At 50.0% G+C, this 13434-nt stretch overlaps 1 protein-coding gene across 4 annotated transcripts in view; it reads left to right on the forward strand.

Moving 5' to 3' along the window:
* The window catches only part of SULF2 (sulfatase 2), a 128716-nt gene that overhangs the window by 26580 nt on the left and 88702 nt on the right, over positions 1 to 13434 (forward strand). For all 4 annotated transcript variants that reach the window (XM_008014775.3, XM_008014807.3, XM_037982667.2 and 1 more), the window contains one exon: positions 1446 to 1720. In XM_008014775.3, the coding sequence (XP_008012966.3) occupies positions 1446 to 1720 (275 nt within the window). The remainder of the gene's footprint in view (positions 1 to 1445; positions 1721 to 13434) is intronic.

The following is a 13434-nucleotide window of genomic DNA, read 5'->3' on the forward strand; positions in this document are numbered from 1 at the left end:
CTTTCTGAGCCTCTGAGTCATGACTTTGAGCTGATGGCCGGGGTACCTCCACGGAGGGCAAGGACAAACAGACCCTTTCAAGGTTACAGCGACACAGCTGCCCCCATGGCGTTTGGCTTCCTCCCGGCGCATCTGCAGGCTGTGGCTGTCTCACTTGCACTCTCGTTTTAAATAAATGATACCAGAAGTCTATATCTGGATAGGACTTGAAGGCTCATTTCCTCAAGAAGTGAAAAAATGACCGCAGAGAGCAAAGAGCAGGGCGAGATTAGAGACCTGCTCGAGCCAGAGTCACGTCCCCACCTCCCTGCACCCACCTTTGCTGGTGACCTAGTCTGACCTGGGGCTGGGGAGTGACTGAAGGCACAGTGGCCCGTGGCAGGTTGTCCCCCTCCACGTGTTAGTGCTCAATTTTCTCTGTTGTCATTTCATTTATTCTGCAACTTAGGCTGGGCACAGTGGCTCCCACCTATAACCCCAGCACTTTGAGAAGCCAAGACGGGGATCACCTGAGTTCAGGAGTTCAAGACCAGCCTGGCCAACATGGTGAAATCCCATCTCTACTAAAAATACAAAAAATTAGCCGGGCTTGGTGGCAGGCGCCTGTAATCTCAGCTTCTGCAGAGACTGAGGAGGAGACTCGCTTGAACCCGGGAGGCAGAGGTCGCAGTGAGCCGAGATTGCGCCACTGCACTCCAGCCTGAGCGACGAGCAAAACTGGGGAAAAAACAAAACAAAAGCTAATAGGAATACCTTTTTGCCCAATTATAAGATCCCTTAACAAGGGGCTTTCAGGCACATCCCCAGCAGACTGAAATCTTACAATGGCCCCGTCTACCCATTTTATTCATGGGGAAACCGAGGGTTCCAAACAGGCTTGCTCACGGAAAAAGTGAGCCAGTGAGTGGAAGATCTGGCACTCAAACATGCCAGTTGTCCAGCCCAAAACGTCCAGCTCCAGGCTCTCGTTTAAACCCCTGATTGAATCCCCTGCTGATGGGGAGCTGCAGCTTCATCTCCCTCACCTCCGTACCCCACGGTGTGGGCAGATACAAGAGGACGCAAATATTCACTCCCTGAGACCAGCCCGCTGCTCTTCCTCTCCCTGGGGACGATTTGGTGGTGGAATTGGGCGGATTATTCAGAGACAGCTATTATCTGACTCGGGTCTTGGGCTGCCACCAACACATCAGAGGCTCGCTGGGTCCAGGGAAGAAATTTTTTCTGCAGAAGTGGCCACAGAAGGCTTTTCTGCCCGTTTGTTGACCAAGCAAATTGTAAAGACTTTGCTAACTTCGGCGGAGTTGAGTTTTCACTCTGCCATAGCCACCGCTGTTCAAAGAAACTCCCATTGTTCATGCCAGCCACCGTACAAATCATTATGCAAGAATGAGCAGCCGGCAGCCTTGACGTAAATATTGACCTGATTCTTCCTCCTCCTCTAGATCTGCGAGTAAAGAGGGACGAGGGAAAAGAAACAAAGCCACAGACGCAACTTCAGACTCCTGCATCCCAAAAGAAGCACCAAATCAGCCAAAACAGAAGATGGGTCCCCCGAGCCTCGTGCTGTGCTTGCTGTCCGCAACGGTGCTCTCCCTGCTGGGTGGAAGCTCGGCCTTCCTGTCGCACCACCGCCTGAAAGGCAGGTTTCAGAGGGACCGCAGGAACATCCGCCCCAACATCATCCTGGTGCTGACGGACGACCAGGACGTGGAGCTGGGTAAGCCTCAGGGCCCCAGGGTGGCACCTCGGCCTCTTGGCACAGGGTCCCTGGGTTAGGCTGAGGCTCCTGAGGCGAGGCGGTGGTGTTGATTCGTAGTGGTCATTTTTGAGTTTGTTGAAACCAAGACATGGCACCCACACGTGTTTGGGGTCACAACTGGGTCCTCAAGGTTAGGGGTCTCTACCCTCCTCCAGTTGCAGAACCATTCCTGGATTTCTCCAAAGAGTTAAAGAGAACAGGCTGGGCGCGGTGGCTCATGCCTGTAATCCCAGCACTTTGGGAGGCCGAGGCGGGTGGATCACCGGAAGTCAGGAGTTTGAGACCAGCCTGGCCAACGTGGTGAAACCCCATCTTTACTAAAACTACAGAAATGAGCCAGGCATGGTGGCACACACCTGTAACCCCGGCTACTGAGGAGACTGAGGCACAAGAATCTCTAGCATCCGGGAGAAAGAGGTTGTGGTGAGTGGAGATCACGCCACTACACTCCAGCCTGGGTGACAGTGTGAGACACTGTCTCAAAAAAAAAAAAAAAAAAAAAAAAAAATGATGAGACATGAGCCTGGAACCAGATTTTGGAGGCTCTTGTGGGTTGTGGCAAAGACTGCCAATCATTGATCCCATGAAAGGTGGTCCCTCGGCCTCCATCCACTCTCAAAGGATAACAGCACGTTGTTGGTGGCAACAAATGTAAAGGCTGACTAGGTTAGCCTTGACAACCTGAATTTGTCTTTTAGCTACCAGCAAAAGGTAATTTACATAAAACCAAGTTGTTCCTTGCAATGCTTTGTATTAATGATGACAAGTATAGATTTTTTCCTCCGGGAGCTTCTCAGTGCAAGAAGAATTCGTAGCCAGGAAGCAGTCAGAGCCCAGAGCTTTTATTGACCATATGACACATAGGATACCTAGCTCCCGGCAGCATTTAGAATGAGGTGCATTTGATAACTACGGGGAGTCTGCACACTGTGGCCAGAAAGGTGTGTTTTGTTTCTTGCAGAATTTTGCAGAGAGGTCTGGCAGGCAGCACCTGGACCTCAGAGCTTCTTGATCTGACGTTGCGTAGCCCCCACACTGTTTCGGTTGTAGTCATGCCTAGAATTTCCGATGCCCTGCACGTTCGTTCATTCATCCAGCAGATGTTTATTACGCATTTGTTCCATTCAGTGCACTGTGTCAGGAGCCAGAGAACTGGGGGAGGCTCATTCCAGGTGGGGAGAACAGGAAATTCAAAGATACTGAGATAGAAATGAGCTCGGTGGTTTGGAACCAAAAAACAAAAAGTGCCAGGGAGCCGGAGTGGAGGGAGTGGGGCCGTGATGGAGAGAGATGAGGCTGAGGAGCCGACTTGGCCCGGGTCACATCAGGCCTTGTGGCCATGGTGGAGGCTTTGAGTTTGATTCTTAGTAAAATAGACATGGATGAGGGGGCCTTAAGAAGAGGAAGGCCGTGACCTCACTTAGGTTCCAACAGGATCCCCCCAGCTCTTTTGAGGAAATTAAATTGCAGGGGTAAGGGCAGAAACAGGACACCCATTCAGAGGCCAATGTCGTGATAGGGCAGTGATGATGGAAGCTCAGACCTGGGCATGGAGACACGGTCCCACCTGATGTATGTTTGGGAAATAAACTAATCAACGGGTTAGGTATGCGGGTTAAGGAAAAGAAACATTTCAGGGGCAACTCCTAGTTTGGGGCCGAATCAACAGGTGAGTGACTGAATACCCACTGTTAGGAACAACACATTTTTGCAACATGATCCAGCTAAGTCTCATGTCTGAATCTCACTGAATTTTGCCTGTGACTTGTGAATAAAACCAACAGTGTATCCAGATAAAAAGAAACCAATGGCATATGCAGATATAAGGAAACCAACAGTGTATGCACATACAAGGAAAGGAGCCACGGGTATGAAGTAGACACAGGAGAGAGGAGAACAAAGAAAGCCGTGGCTGACTTAAAATACAGAGATTTCTTCTCTCCATTTGACAGATGGAAAAACTGAGGCAGAGAGAAGACCCTTGTCCAAGTTTGCACAGCTGGAATGTGATTAAACATGATTTGAGCTGGGTGCAGTGGCTCACATCCCAGCACTTTGCGAGCCTGAGGAGGTAGGATCACTTGAGGCCAGGAGTTCGAGACCAGCCTGGGCAACATAGTAAGACCCCGTCTTAACAAAAAATATAAAAATCAGCCAAGGATGATGGCACACACCTGTAGTAGCAGCTACTGGGAGGCTGAGGTGGAGGGATCACTTGAGCTCAAGAGGTCAAGGCTGCAGTGAGCCTAGGTCACACCACTTCTCTAGCCTGGGCAATAGAACAAAACCCCATCTCAGAAAAAAAGAGAAAAACAAGATTTGAACCCAGAACACGTGATCTTAGCCACTGCTCTGTTTAGTCAGATTCCTGGGGTGGATATTGAGTTGTTTTCAGATTGGTAGTGTGTGCGTTTGTTAGTTTTTCACTGTTACAGATATTGTTGCTGGACATTTTAACAGGCATCTTTGCGCAGGCAAGGGAGTGCTTCTGAAGGATAAATTCCAGGAGGTGGATGCCGTGGGTTTAGAGCCCCTGGTGTTCAGTGGCCTCTGTCAGCTCTTGCCCAATGGCATTACACAGCATAGATCAGGGCCTACAAGTCTTGCCCTCTGCAAACAAGCCAGACCTCTTCTCCCAGCAGCACTGGGTTTCGAAGGAGACTGAGCCTCCTTCAGGAGGTGAGGGATGGGAAGGTGGTTGTGGGAGGAGCATGATAGGCTTTTTATAAACCACTAGACAGACCCAGATCAATAATGCATGTCCCAAAAAAGCCCAGTACATTATCTCACAGTCTGTTACAACTGGCATGCAGCGGGTGGTCCTAAAAAATTTATCATTTGCTATTTTCTGCTCATCCGTGCAGCAGTTCTGACAGCCCTCTGGACTGGAGACTTCTCAACTGAGATAATCCCAGGATTCTTTCCAGTCCCAGGACAGAGAACAGACGTCCATCCTCATTAGGGTCTGGTTGGGAGGACTGGTGCCAGATACACAAGATGAGGGACTTGTTCTGTTTCCTAATTGCAAGGCTGGGGGGTCGGAACTGTACCACGTATATTCGATTTTCCTTTCCCTGCACGCATTTGACTCCCTGAGCTGTCTTTTGAAATTGTCAAATGCCCAGGGGAACTGCTTTCAGGGCCATACTAGTTTGTAAGTGGCCTAAATTATCATTACATGTTCAAAGTAGTTGGGGACATCCCTGTGTCTCGGTGACCCTCAGAGACCAGCGGACTTCTGGTGGCCTTTCACTCCAAAAGAATAAGAGGGAAGCACATGGAGGTGAAGGTCTCGTTTGCAGACGTCCTTTGTTCAGGGAGGCTGTAGAATCTGTGGGCTCTGCCAGGGTTTACTGGTTTAATTTGATCTAAACCTCTGGGGAGCCTCTGGGGCTCTGACAGGCTCTGAGACACCAAGAGGATTAAGACATGATTCTGGCCTGGAGCAAGAGAATTTTTGCAGCATCCCAGTTCTGATGTATGACTTGAGAATTTCTTTAACTGGACTTATTTTTGACGCTTAAATATTATTTTAAAAGAAACCTCCAAATTCTGACTGTAAAGGAAAAACACAATACACATTGCGTTTGGTAAAGGATCACTGCAAAACCAAACACAGTGAAAACCAAGTAGTGTTTTTAAATGTCAGTAAGATGCTGCCTCCCACGAAGCCGGTGTGGCTGTGCTGTAATGAGGGCGATGGGCAGTTTCAGAAGCAGCGTTAAAGGTGAAGTAGCACCTGCCAGACTTCCTTCTTGACCTGATCAGCAGGATAGAGACTAGAATAGAGAAGAACTTTCTCAAGCTTTTGATGTGAGAGCCCCACTTACATGGGCACCACTTAGTGGTGGCTCTTGTGTCAGAGGGTTAAGGATACAGCCAGACTCCAAACCCCAGAATATCGGGGTGGATTCCCTAGTGCTCATCTTCCTGAGTGTTCACACCAGGCAGAGATGGTTGCCTTTTAGGGGCCCCTCAGATGGTCAGATTTGAAGTGTGCCCCGCGAGACTACATGCAGTGTTTGCATTTCTTTTTTTTTTTTCTTTTTGAGACAGAGTCTCACTCTGTCACCCAGGCTGGAGTACAGTGGCGCGATCTCGACTCACTGCAACCTCCACCTCCTGGGTTCATGTGATTCTCCTGCCTCAGCCTCCCAAGTAGCTAGAATTACAGGTGCCTGCTACCATGCCCAGCTAATTTTTGTATTTTTAGTAGAGACGGGGTTTTGCCATGTTGGCCAGGTTGGCCTCGAACTCCTGACATCAGGCAATCCGCCACCTTGGCCTCCCAAAATGCTGGGATCACAGGCGTGAGCTACCATGCCTGGCCTGATGTTTGCATTTCAAAAGAATTCTTTGCCTTTCAGAACATCTTTGTTTGTTTGTTTGTTTGTTTGTTTAGTTTGTTTGTTTTTTGTTGTTGTTGAGACAGAGTCTCGCTCTGTTGCCCAGGCTGGAGTGCAGTGGCTGGATCTCAGCTCACTGCAAGCTCCGCCTCCTGGGTTTACGCCATTCTCCTGCCTCAGCCTCCCGAGTAGCTGGGACTACAGGCGCCCACCACCTCGCCTGGCTAGTTTTTTGTATTTTTTTAGTAGAGACAGGGTTTCACTGTGTTAGCCAGGATGGTCTCGATCTCCTGACCTCGTGATCCGCCCATCTCGGCCTCCCAAAGTGCTGGGATTACAGGCTTGAGCCACCATGCCCAGCCTGTTTATATTTTTTGAGACAAGGTTTCGCTCTGTCACCCAGGCTGGAATGCAGTGGCGTGATCACTGCTTACTGCAGCCTCAACCTCCCAAGCTTAAGCAGTCCTCTTACCTCAGCCCCCGAAGTAGCTGGGACTACAGGTGCACACCATCACATCACACCCAGCTAATTTTGGGAGTTTTTTTGGTTTTTTTTTTTTTTTCTCTCTTTTTTTTTAGAGATGGGCTTTTGCCATGTTGCTCAGGCTGGTTGCAAACTCGTGAGCTCAAGCAATCCGCCCCCGTCGGCCTCCCAAAGTGCTGGAATTACAGGTGTGAGCTGCTGCCCCCAACCTTTCAGAATATCTTTAAAGGAAAATACTCTGAGCAAAGTTGCAAGGGTAAGAGGCTGTCTCATTAGCCACTGGGTTCAAATCCTCACTCTACCATTGACTGTGTGCCCTTGGGAAAGACTTGCCCTTTCTGTGCCTCAGTTTACTCATCTATAAAGTGGAGATGATGATCTTCTCCCTGGCAGTCTTGTGAGGACTGAATACCTGGCACCTGTCATGTGTGACTGTTTGCTCTCACTTGGGTTGTTAAAGCCATCGTCTGTTAGAGCACCCTGGGCCAATACCACGTGTTGTTTGTCTATAGCAAGCTTTACATATCAAAATGACATTAAAATCTAAGTGTCTCATGGCACTGAACAGCAACATTATGTTAGAGTCTCCTCCGGCTGACAGTGGGGTGAGTGCCGCCCACACTCATGCAGGTGAGCCGGTGCCCACTCTGCTAGGTATGTGTGAGCCTGGCATGGCGACATACCCCATAATTTGAGTGGCAGTTGTCCATCAAGTTTGCCATGGGTTCTTCTGCTGTTACTGCCTCTGCCGATGAACAGAGTTGCACCATCATGGCTTGCAAAAAGCAACTGAGTGGTGGTTTTGGGACCTGCAAAAGTACCCCGGGAACCAGTATTCCACTGGATGTTAAAAATGCGTGTGTCACAACCACTCTCTGTCAGCCTAGATTCTCTCAGTTACGAGTGATGTAAACCCAACTCAAGCAGGATTGAGGAAACAAAAAGGGGACTTTATTGGACTCGTATAAGTAAGTCCAAGTATACACTGAGCTGCAGGTGCGGTTGAATCCAGAAGCTTTGTCTCTGGATGGCCTCTGTTCGTCCATCTCTCCCTGATCTCAGCTCTCCTCCAAGTTGGCTTCACTCTCAGGCCAGCTCTCCAGGCAGCGTTCCTGGCATTGCTAGACCCACATGAACACCATACAGGTGCAAACCATCCCTGTGGAAAGAGAGCTTCTCTCACCTAAAACACAATCCCCAAATTGAGTCTTTTTGGTCTGACACTGTCTGGGACTTCTGGTCAACCAGATTCAGGGGAATGGAACACAATGGTTGACCGGATGGAGTCATGTGCACGTTCCTGGAGCCAGGACTGAAGCCAACCCCACTTGAACCACGAGGACTGGGATTGGGATAGAGCAAGTTCCCTAAAGGAAAATTCAGAAGCTGGCGCCAGAAGAAGGCAGGTAGCTGGTGTGCAATCCATTTAGAGAGATGCTTGTGACACCCTCACGTGGTGCTCTCTGAAGCAGCTGTTCAAACTGTGGACCAGACTCATTCAGCAGGTGTTTCCTGAGCACCTACTGTGTGCCAAAGGAGATCCAACAGCAAACAAACTAAACTAGAGCTTACATTCTAATGTGTTAACAAGACACATCGAATCTATAGTACACAAGAGAGCAGAAAGTGAGGAGGATAGTAAAGCCAGGAGGGGAAGCTAGGAGGGGCAATCAACCAGGAGAAAGGTGGAGAAAAGAATCGCTGGGATTTTCTATAGGGTAGTCTCATTGGGAAGGGGAAATCTGAGCAAAGGAGGTAAGGAAACTAGTCAAGGGGGTTCCCTGGGGAAGAGTACTCCAGGCATAGGGAACAGTGTGTGCAAAGGCCCTGAGGCAGATACTGTGCCAGCAGGCTCAGAGCAGCAAAGAGGCCAGAGCAGTGTGCACAAGGACAGCAGGAAGAGTGAGTGGTAATGGGGAGGTGGTGGTTGGATGGACCGTGCAGGGCATGAGCCTTTGAATGGGAGGAGGATTTTGGCTTTCTGAGTGAGATGGACACCAACAGAGGACATTGAACAGAGGAGGAACATCACCTGATGTGTGTCTTCCAAGGACACCTCTAGAAGATAGACTGAATAGGTGTAATGAGAGCGGGGTGTCCAGTAAGGAGTCTACTGCAACAGTTCACGTGTGAGATGAGCCCAGTGAGGAGTCTATTGCAATGGTCCAGGCATGAGATGATGGCGGCTCAGACCAGAGTGAGGAAAGTGGTAAGTGCTGGTCATAGTTCAAAGGTAGAGCTGATACAAGTGCTGCTGATGGAACTGATGTGGGATGGGAAAGAAGAGTTGAGAATGACTCCAAGGTTGTGGCCTGAAAAACCATGAGAATGGATTTTCTGTGTATACAGATGGGGAAAACCATGGTTAGAAGCTCTGGGCCAGGTGTGGTGGCTCAAGCCTGTGATCCCAGCACTTTGGGAGGCCGAGATATGCGGATCACGAGGTCACGAGATCGAGACCATCCTGGCCAACATAGTGAAACCCCATCTCTACTAAAAATACAAAAATTAGTGGGGCCTGGTGGCATGCGCCTGTAGTCCCAGCTACTCGGGAGGCTGAGGCAGGAGATTTGCTTGAACCTGGGAGGCGGAGGTTGCAGTGAGCTGAGATCGCACCACTGCACTCCAGCCTGGCAACAGAATGAGACTCTGTTTCAATCAATAAATCAATAAGCCAATCAATAAGTAAAGAAAGCTCAGTTCTGGACCTGGGAAGTTGCAGGTGCCTGTGAAAAGCCAACAGAACTGTCCAGTAGGCAACCACATCAATCAGACGTTGAGAGAAGCCCAGGCCTGGGTGGGCTTAGAGTAGGGGAGGGTGGGGATTGTATACAAACTGTGTGCTTATTTTTGCTTCGCTGAATCTGAGACTCTTCCCAGATCCTGAAAGTTGCAGGGATCCAGCCTAGAGAGCTGTCCAGTGGGAGAGGCAGGCTTTTGAAAGAAAGGCGTAGCAGAGGTCTGGCTGGCCTCCTGTTTTCCACTTTCCATCTGTGAACACAAGGAAACCACACCCTGTGCCACAGACTGATATCCAGGAGATCAATTCCAAATCGCAGGCTCAAGTACTCTCTGTAGGGGCCAAATGGCTGGAAGCCCAGGACAACATGCCCAGATTCCAGACACCAGATCGGTGCTAACTTCCAGCTCAGCTTCTCTGAGATCCCACCTCCTGGCCTTCCTGCCACTGATCACTAGAGGAGGAAAAACATGTGGATGCAGGTTATCTCAGAAAGAAGAGAGGCTCATTTGGACCCACACTGATGTTCAGCTTGCCAAGCACATTCCTGTAAGATGATTTTTTTTTCAATTCTGCAACATTTGGGAGATCACTTGAGTTCTGGAAGTGAAGTGCATCAGGATTGGATTTGGCTGCATGTAAAAGCAAACATAAAATAACACGGCTTAAACAAGACAGAATTATACAGATGTCTGGAGGTAGGCAGTCTAGGAGTGGCTTGGTGGCTTCAAGGTTATCAGGGACCCAAGCTCCTCCTCTGCCTTTCTGTTCCATCATACTTAGTGCGTGGCTTCCATCTGCAAAGTCACCTTGTGGTTAGAACAGCTGCCGGAGCTCCAGCTGTCACAGCCACATTCTAGGCAGCAAGAAAAAGGAAGCAGAGGCAGAAGGGCAGGATAAAGAAAAAAGAACCCACTTCAGAAGTCACATGCAACACGAGTAGATCTTATTTACTTAGCCACTTGATCTCAGCAAGAATTATAAAGCACATGCAAATTTGAATCATTCAAAGGCAGTTTAAGTGTTTTTTGCTAAAGTGTGAGCAAGTGTGAGGAAACCACTAGGGCTAATGCAGTGCCCCAGGCTAATTAGCATCAGTGGGACAAGAGGTTACTGGAACCCAGAGACACAGAGGGTCACCTCACAAGAGCTGTCACCCTCTGTTGGCACCACAGAGAGGAAGGTGGAGGAATCTGTCTGCCAACCTCACTTTCTTCTTTCTCTATTCTCCTGCCAGGGGCTCTTGTCAGTCAAATCCAACCCAGAGCCCAGAGAGTGAAGGGGCTTGTTGAACCAGCACCTCCAGGCCAGTGCCCTGGGGTGGAGAACTGGACAGAGAGCAGGGCTGGAAGGCCACAGGCAGGCTCCTGGCACATCTTTGGCCATAAGGGAATCTGGGAAATGTTTCCTGGATGGGTGCATTGAAAATAAAGTCAGGGCCTGATCAGAGGAAGAAGGGGAAAGAGATACTGGTGGGCAACTGAGGGTCTCAGCCACACCGGAGATCAGGAGCAAGTGTCCCAGCGAGGACAGCTCCTCCAGCAGTGGGAGGTGTGGCTGTGCGGCCGAACACCGGGGAGACCTGCGTCATGAGGAGATGTTTAGATGTTCACGTGGAAACCCGAGGCAGAAGCACGGCACATACAAGAGCCCTGTGGCAGCAACCGGTTTGCCAGGACCTTGGAGGAGGGCAGCAGGACCTGGGAATGAAGGGGAGGAGGATGGGGAAGGGGGCAGAGAGCAGACAGGGGAGACCCGGTGGTCCCCAGCAGGCTGTGCAGCAGGGTCTGGATTTGATTGCAAGCCGGATGGAAGGACCCCAGAATGTTCTGAGCTGATGAGCTATGCGTGCGTGTTCTCAGAGGTACACCCCAGCTGTGGGTGCAGAGGGTGGCCCAGGGACAAGAGCGGAAGCAGGGAGACCAGGTGGTGGTTGCAGTGGTCCAGGTGGGAGATGCTGGTGGCACGGAGCAGGACGGGGCACTGCAGAGCGAGAGGGGTGGGTGGATTCCGGCGCTGCTTGGAAGGTCGGCAGGGTTTGCTTGATGGATCATGAGTGGGCGGGTGAGGGAATAGGAATCGGGGATGACTCCTAGGTTTTTGGCTGAGCCGTTGGGCAGATGGTGGTGCCATTTACAGAGATGGGAAGGCGGGGGCAGGAGGAACAGATTGGGAGAGGTGGGGAAGGGTGGACATTAAGCTGCTTTGCAAACATCACCCACCAGGCCTGTGGCTGGGGAGCAGCTCTGCGTAGCCCCTTCTGAAAAGTGGGGAAAATACTCTGGAAGCCCTGCCCCACTGAATAAATATCCCCTCCCAGGGATAGTGATTGTAGCCTTTCGAGTTAGAGGAATATTTCTGGGTGGAGCTTCTCCAAGAGGAAATGACCAATCATTGCAGAGCCCCATCAATTACACCCAAGCCCTGCCCTTTCCCGTGTGTGCCCTGCCCTTTCCCATGTGTGCGCTGCCACCTCTCTGCTGTGGTTGACAATTACCGTAGCAGAATTTTCTCCCAGGAACTTCTACAACCAGAGGCAGCAGAAAGCAATGGAGAAAAAATTAACTGCATGGTCTCTCTGACAACTCGATGCTTATTAATAGAATCTCAGTCCTGCCTCTTCGACATCTGCTTAATTGATTTTGGGTTTAGGAACCGATTTGGAGGCTTGGCTTTTCGTAGCTGAAACCAGCAGTAACATTTGACTTTATTTTGTAATGTCCAAGAGTCGGGAATGGCTCACCTTTGCACCATCAAAAGAAAAACAGCCTCCTCTGAGCAACAGGTCCCCGGAATCCAGTGTCATTATTCTGGATTGAGTTACAGGCACAGCAAGAGTTGCCACTGGCAGCAGTGAACACATTACTAGGTGAAAAATAAGAGATTCCCTTGCCCAAGTGTGGCTGCCGATTTCTGCTGTTTGTGCCCCAGGGCTTTCTCTCCCCTTTCCTAGAGACAGAGCTATTCTGGGGCAGTTGGTCAGATTTGAGAGGCCCAGCCTGCTGCAGCCGTTTCGCACGTGTTGCCTTGGGCATGGTAGGGAGCTCACAAGCTGATCCTACAGCATTGCAGACATTCCAGGGACACTTGAGGGCCAGGAGAGGGCTGCTGAATGAATTCCAGCCTGTTAGGTGGACACCAGTGGCCAGAGGACAGTGCAGGACACAGGTTCTTCCCCATCTGTGGCTTGACCTTATAGCCCTCTTCATCCCCTACCTGTCCAGGTCAAGGCTCTGATCCAACCTGTACCTGACCCCGCAGGCTCTCGGGAAGCCTCCCCACTGAATGCCTGTTCTCTGCAGGTCTCTGGGCCCCAGTAGACTATTACCTTTGCAGATTTATTTAGCTGCTCCCTTCACTTGGAATTGAATCAGCTAAGGGTTGCAAACTCCATGCCCACCGGGCCAGGGAGGTGCTGGCAAGGAGGAAGTAGACATGGTAGGGGCCGTGGAAGACCGGAGGAGGACCTTCTCAAGTGGACCTTCGCTACTCGGGTCCAGCCCACTGTGGGCCCATCAAAGCCAGATCTTTACATTTTTCAAGCAAAGCCAGAAAGCTGAATTGATGTGAAATCTCACACTTTAAGAAAAAGGCCATTCAATTTTTAAAATCCTTTCCTTTTGGGCAGACCTAAATCAAACACACATGCAGACAAGATTTAGTCTGGAGGGACTCCGTTTTTTAACTCCGTGTGAGACGATACTTGTTGAAAAGCTGACATGCGGCCAGGCGCGGTGGCTCACTCCTGTAATCCCAGCACTTTGGGAGGCCAAGGCAGGTGGATCACTTAAGGCCAAGAGTTCAAGAACAGCCTGGTTAACATAGTGAAACACTGTCTCTACTAAAGATACAAAAAATTAGACAGGCATGGTGGTGGGAGCCTGTAATCCCAGCTACTTGGGAGGCTGAGGCAGGAGAATCACTTGAACCCAGGAGGCAGAGGTTGCAGTGAACTGAAATCATGCCATTGCACTCCTGGGTGACAAGAGAGAAACTCTGTCTCAAATAAATAAATAAAGCTGACATGCATTAAGTGCTTTCTGTATGTCAAGCATTGAACTGAAAACCATATATATATATACACACACACATATATATATAT

This window comes from Chlorocebus sabaeus, chromosome 2 (assembly GCF_047675955.1).
Source record: "Chlorocebus sabaeus isolate Y175 chromosome 2, mChlSab1.0.hap1, whole genome shotgun sequence".
Classification (NCBI taxonomy): Eukaryota; Metazoa; Chordata; class Mammalia; order Primates; family Cercopithecidae; genus Chlorocebus; species Chlorocebus sabaeus.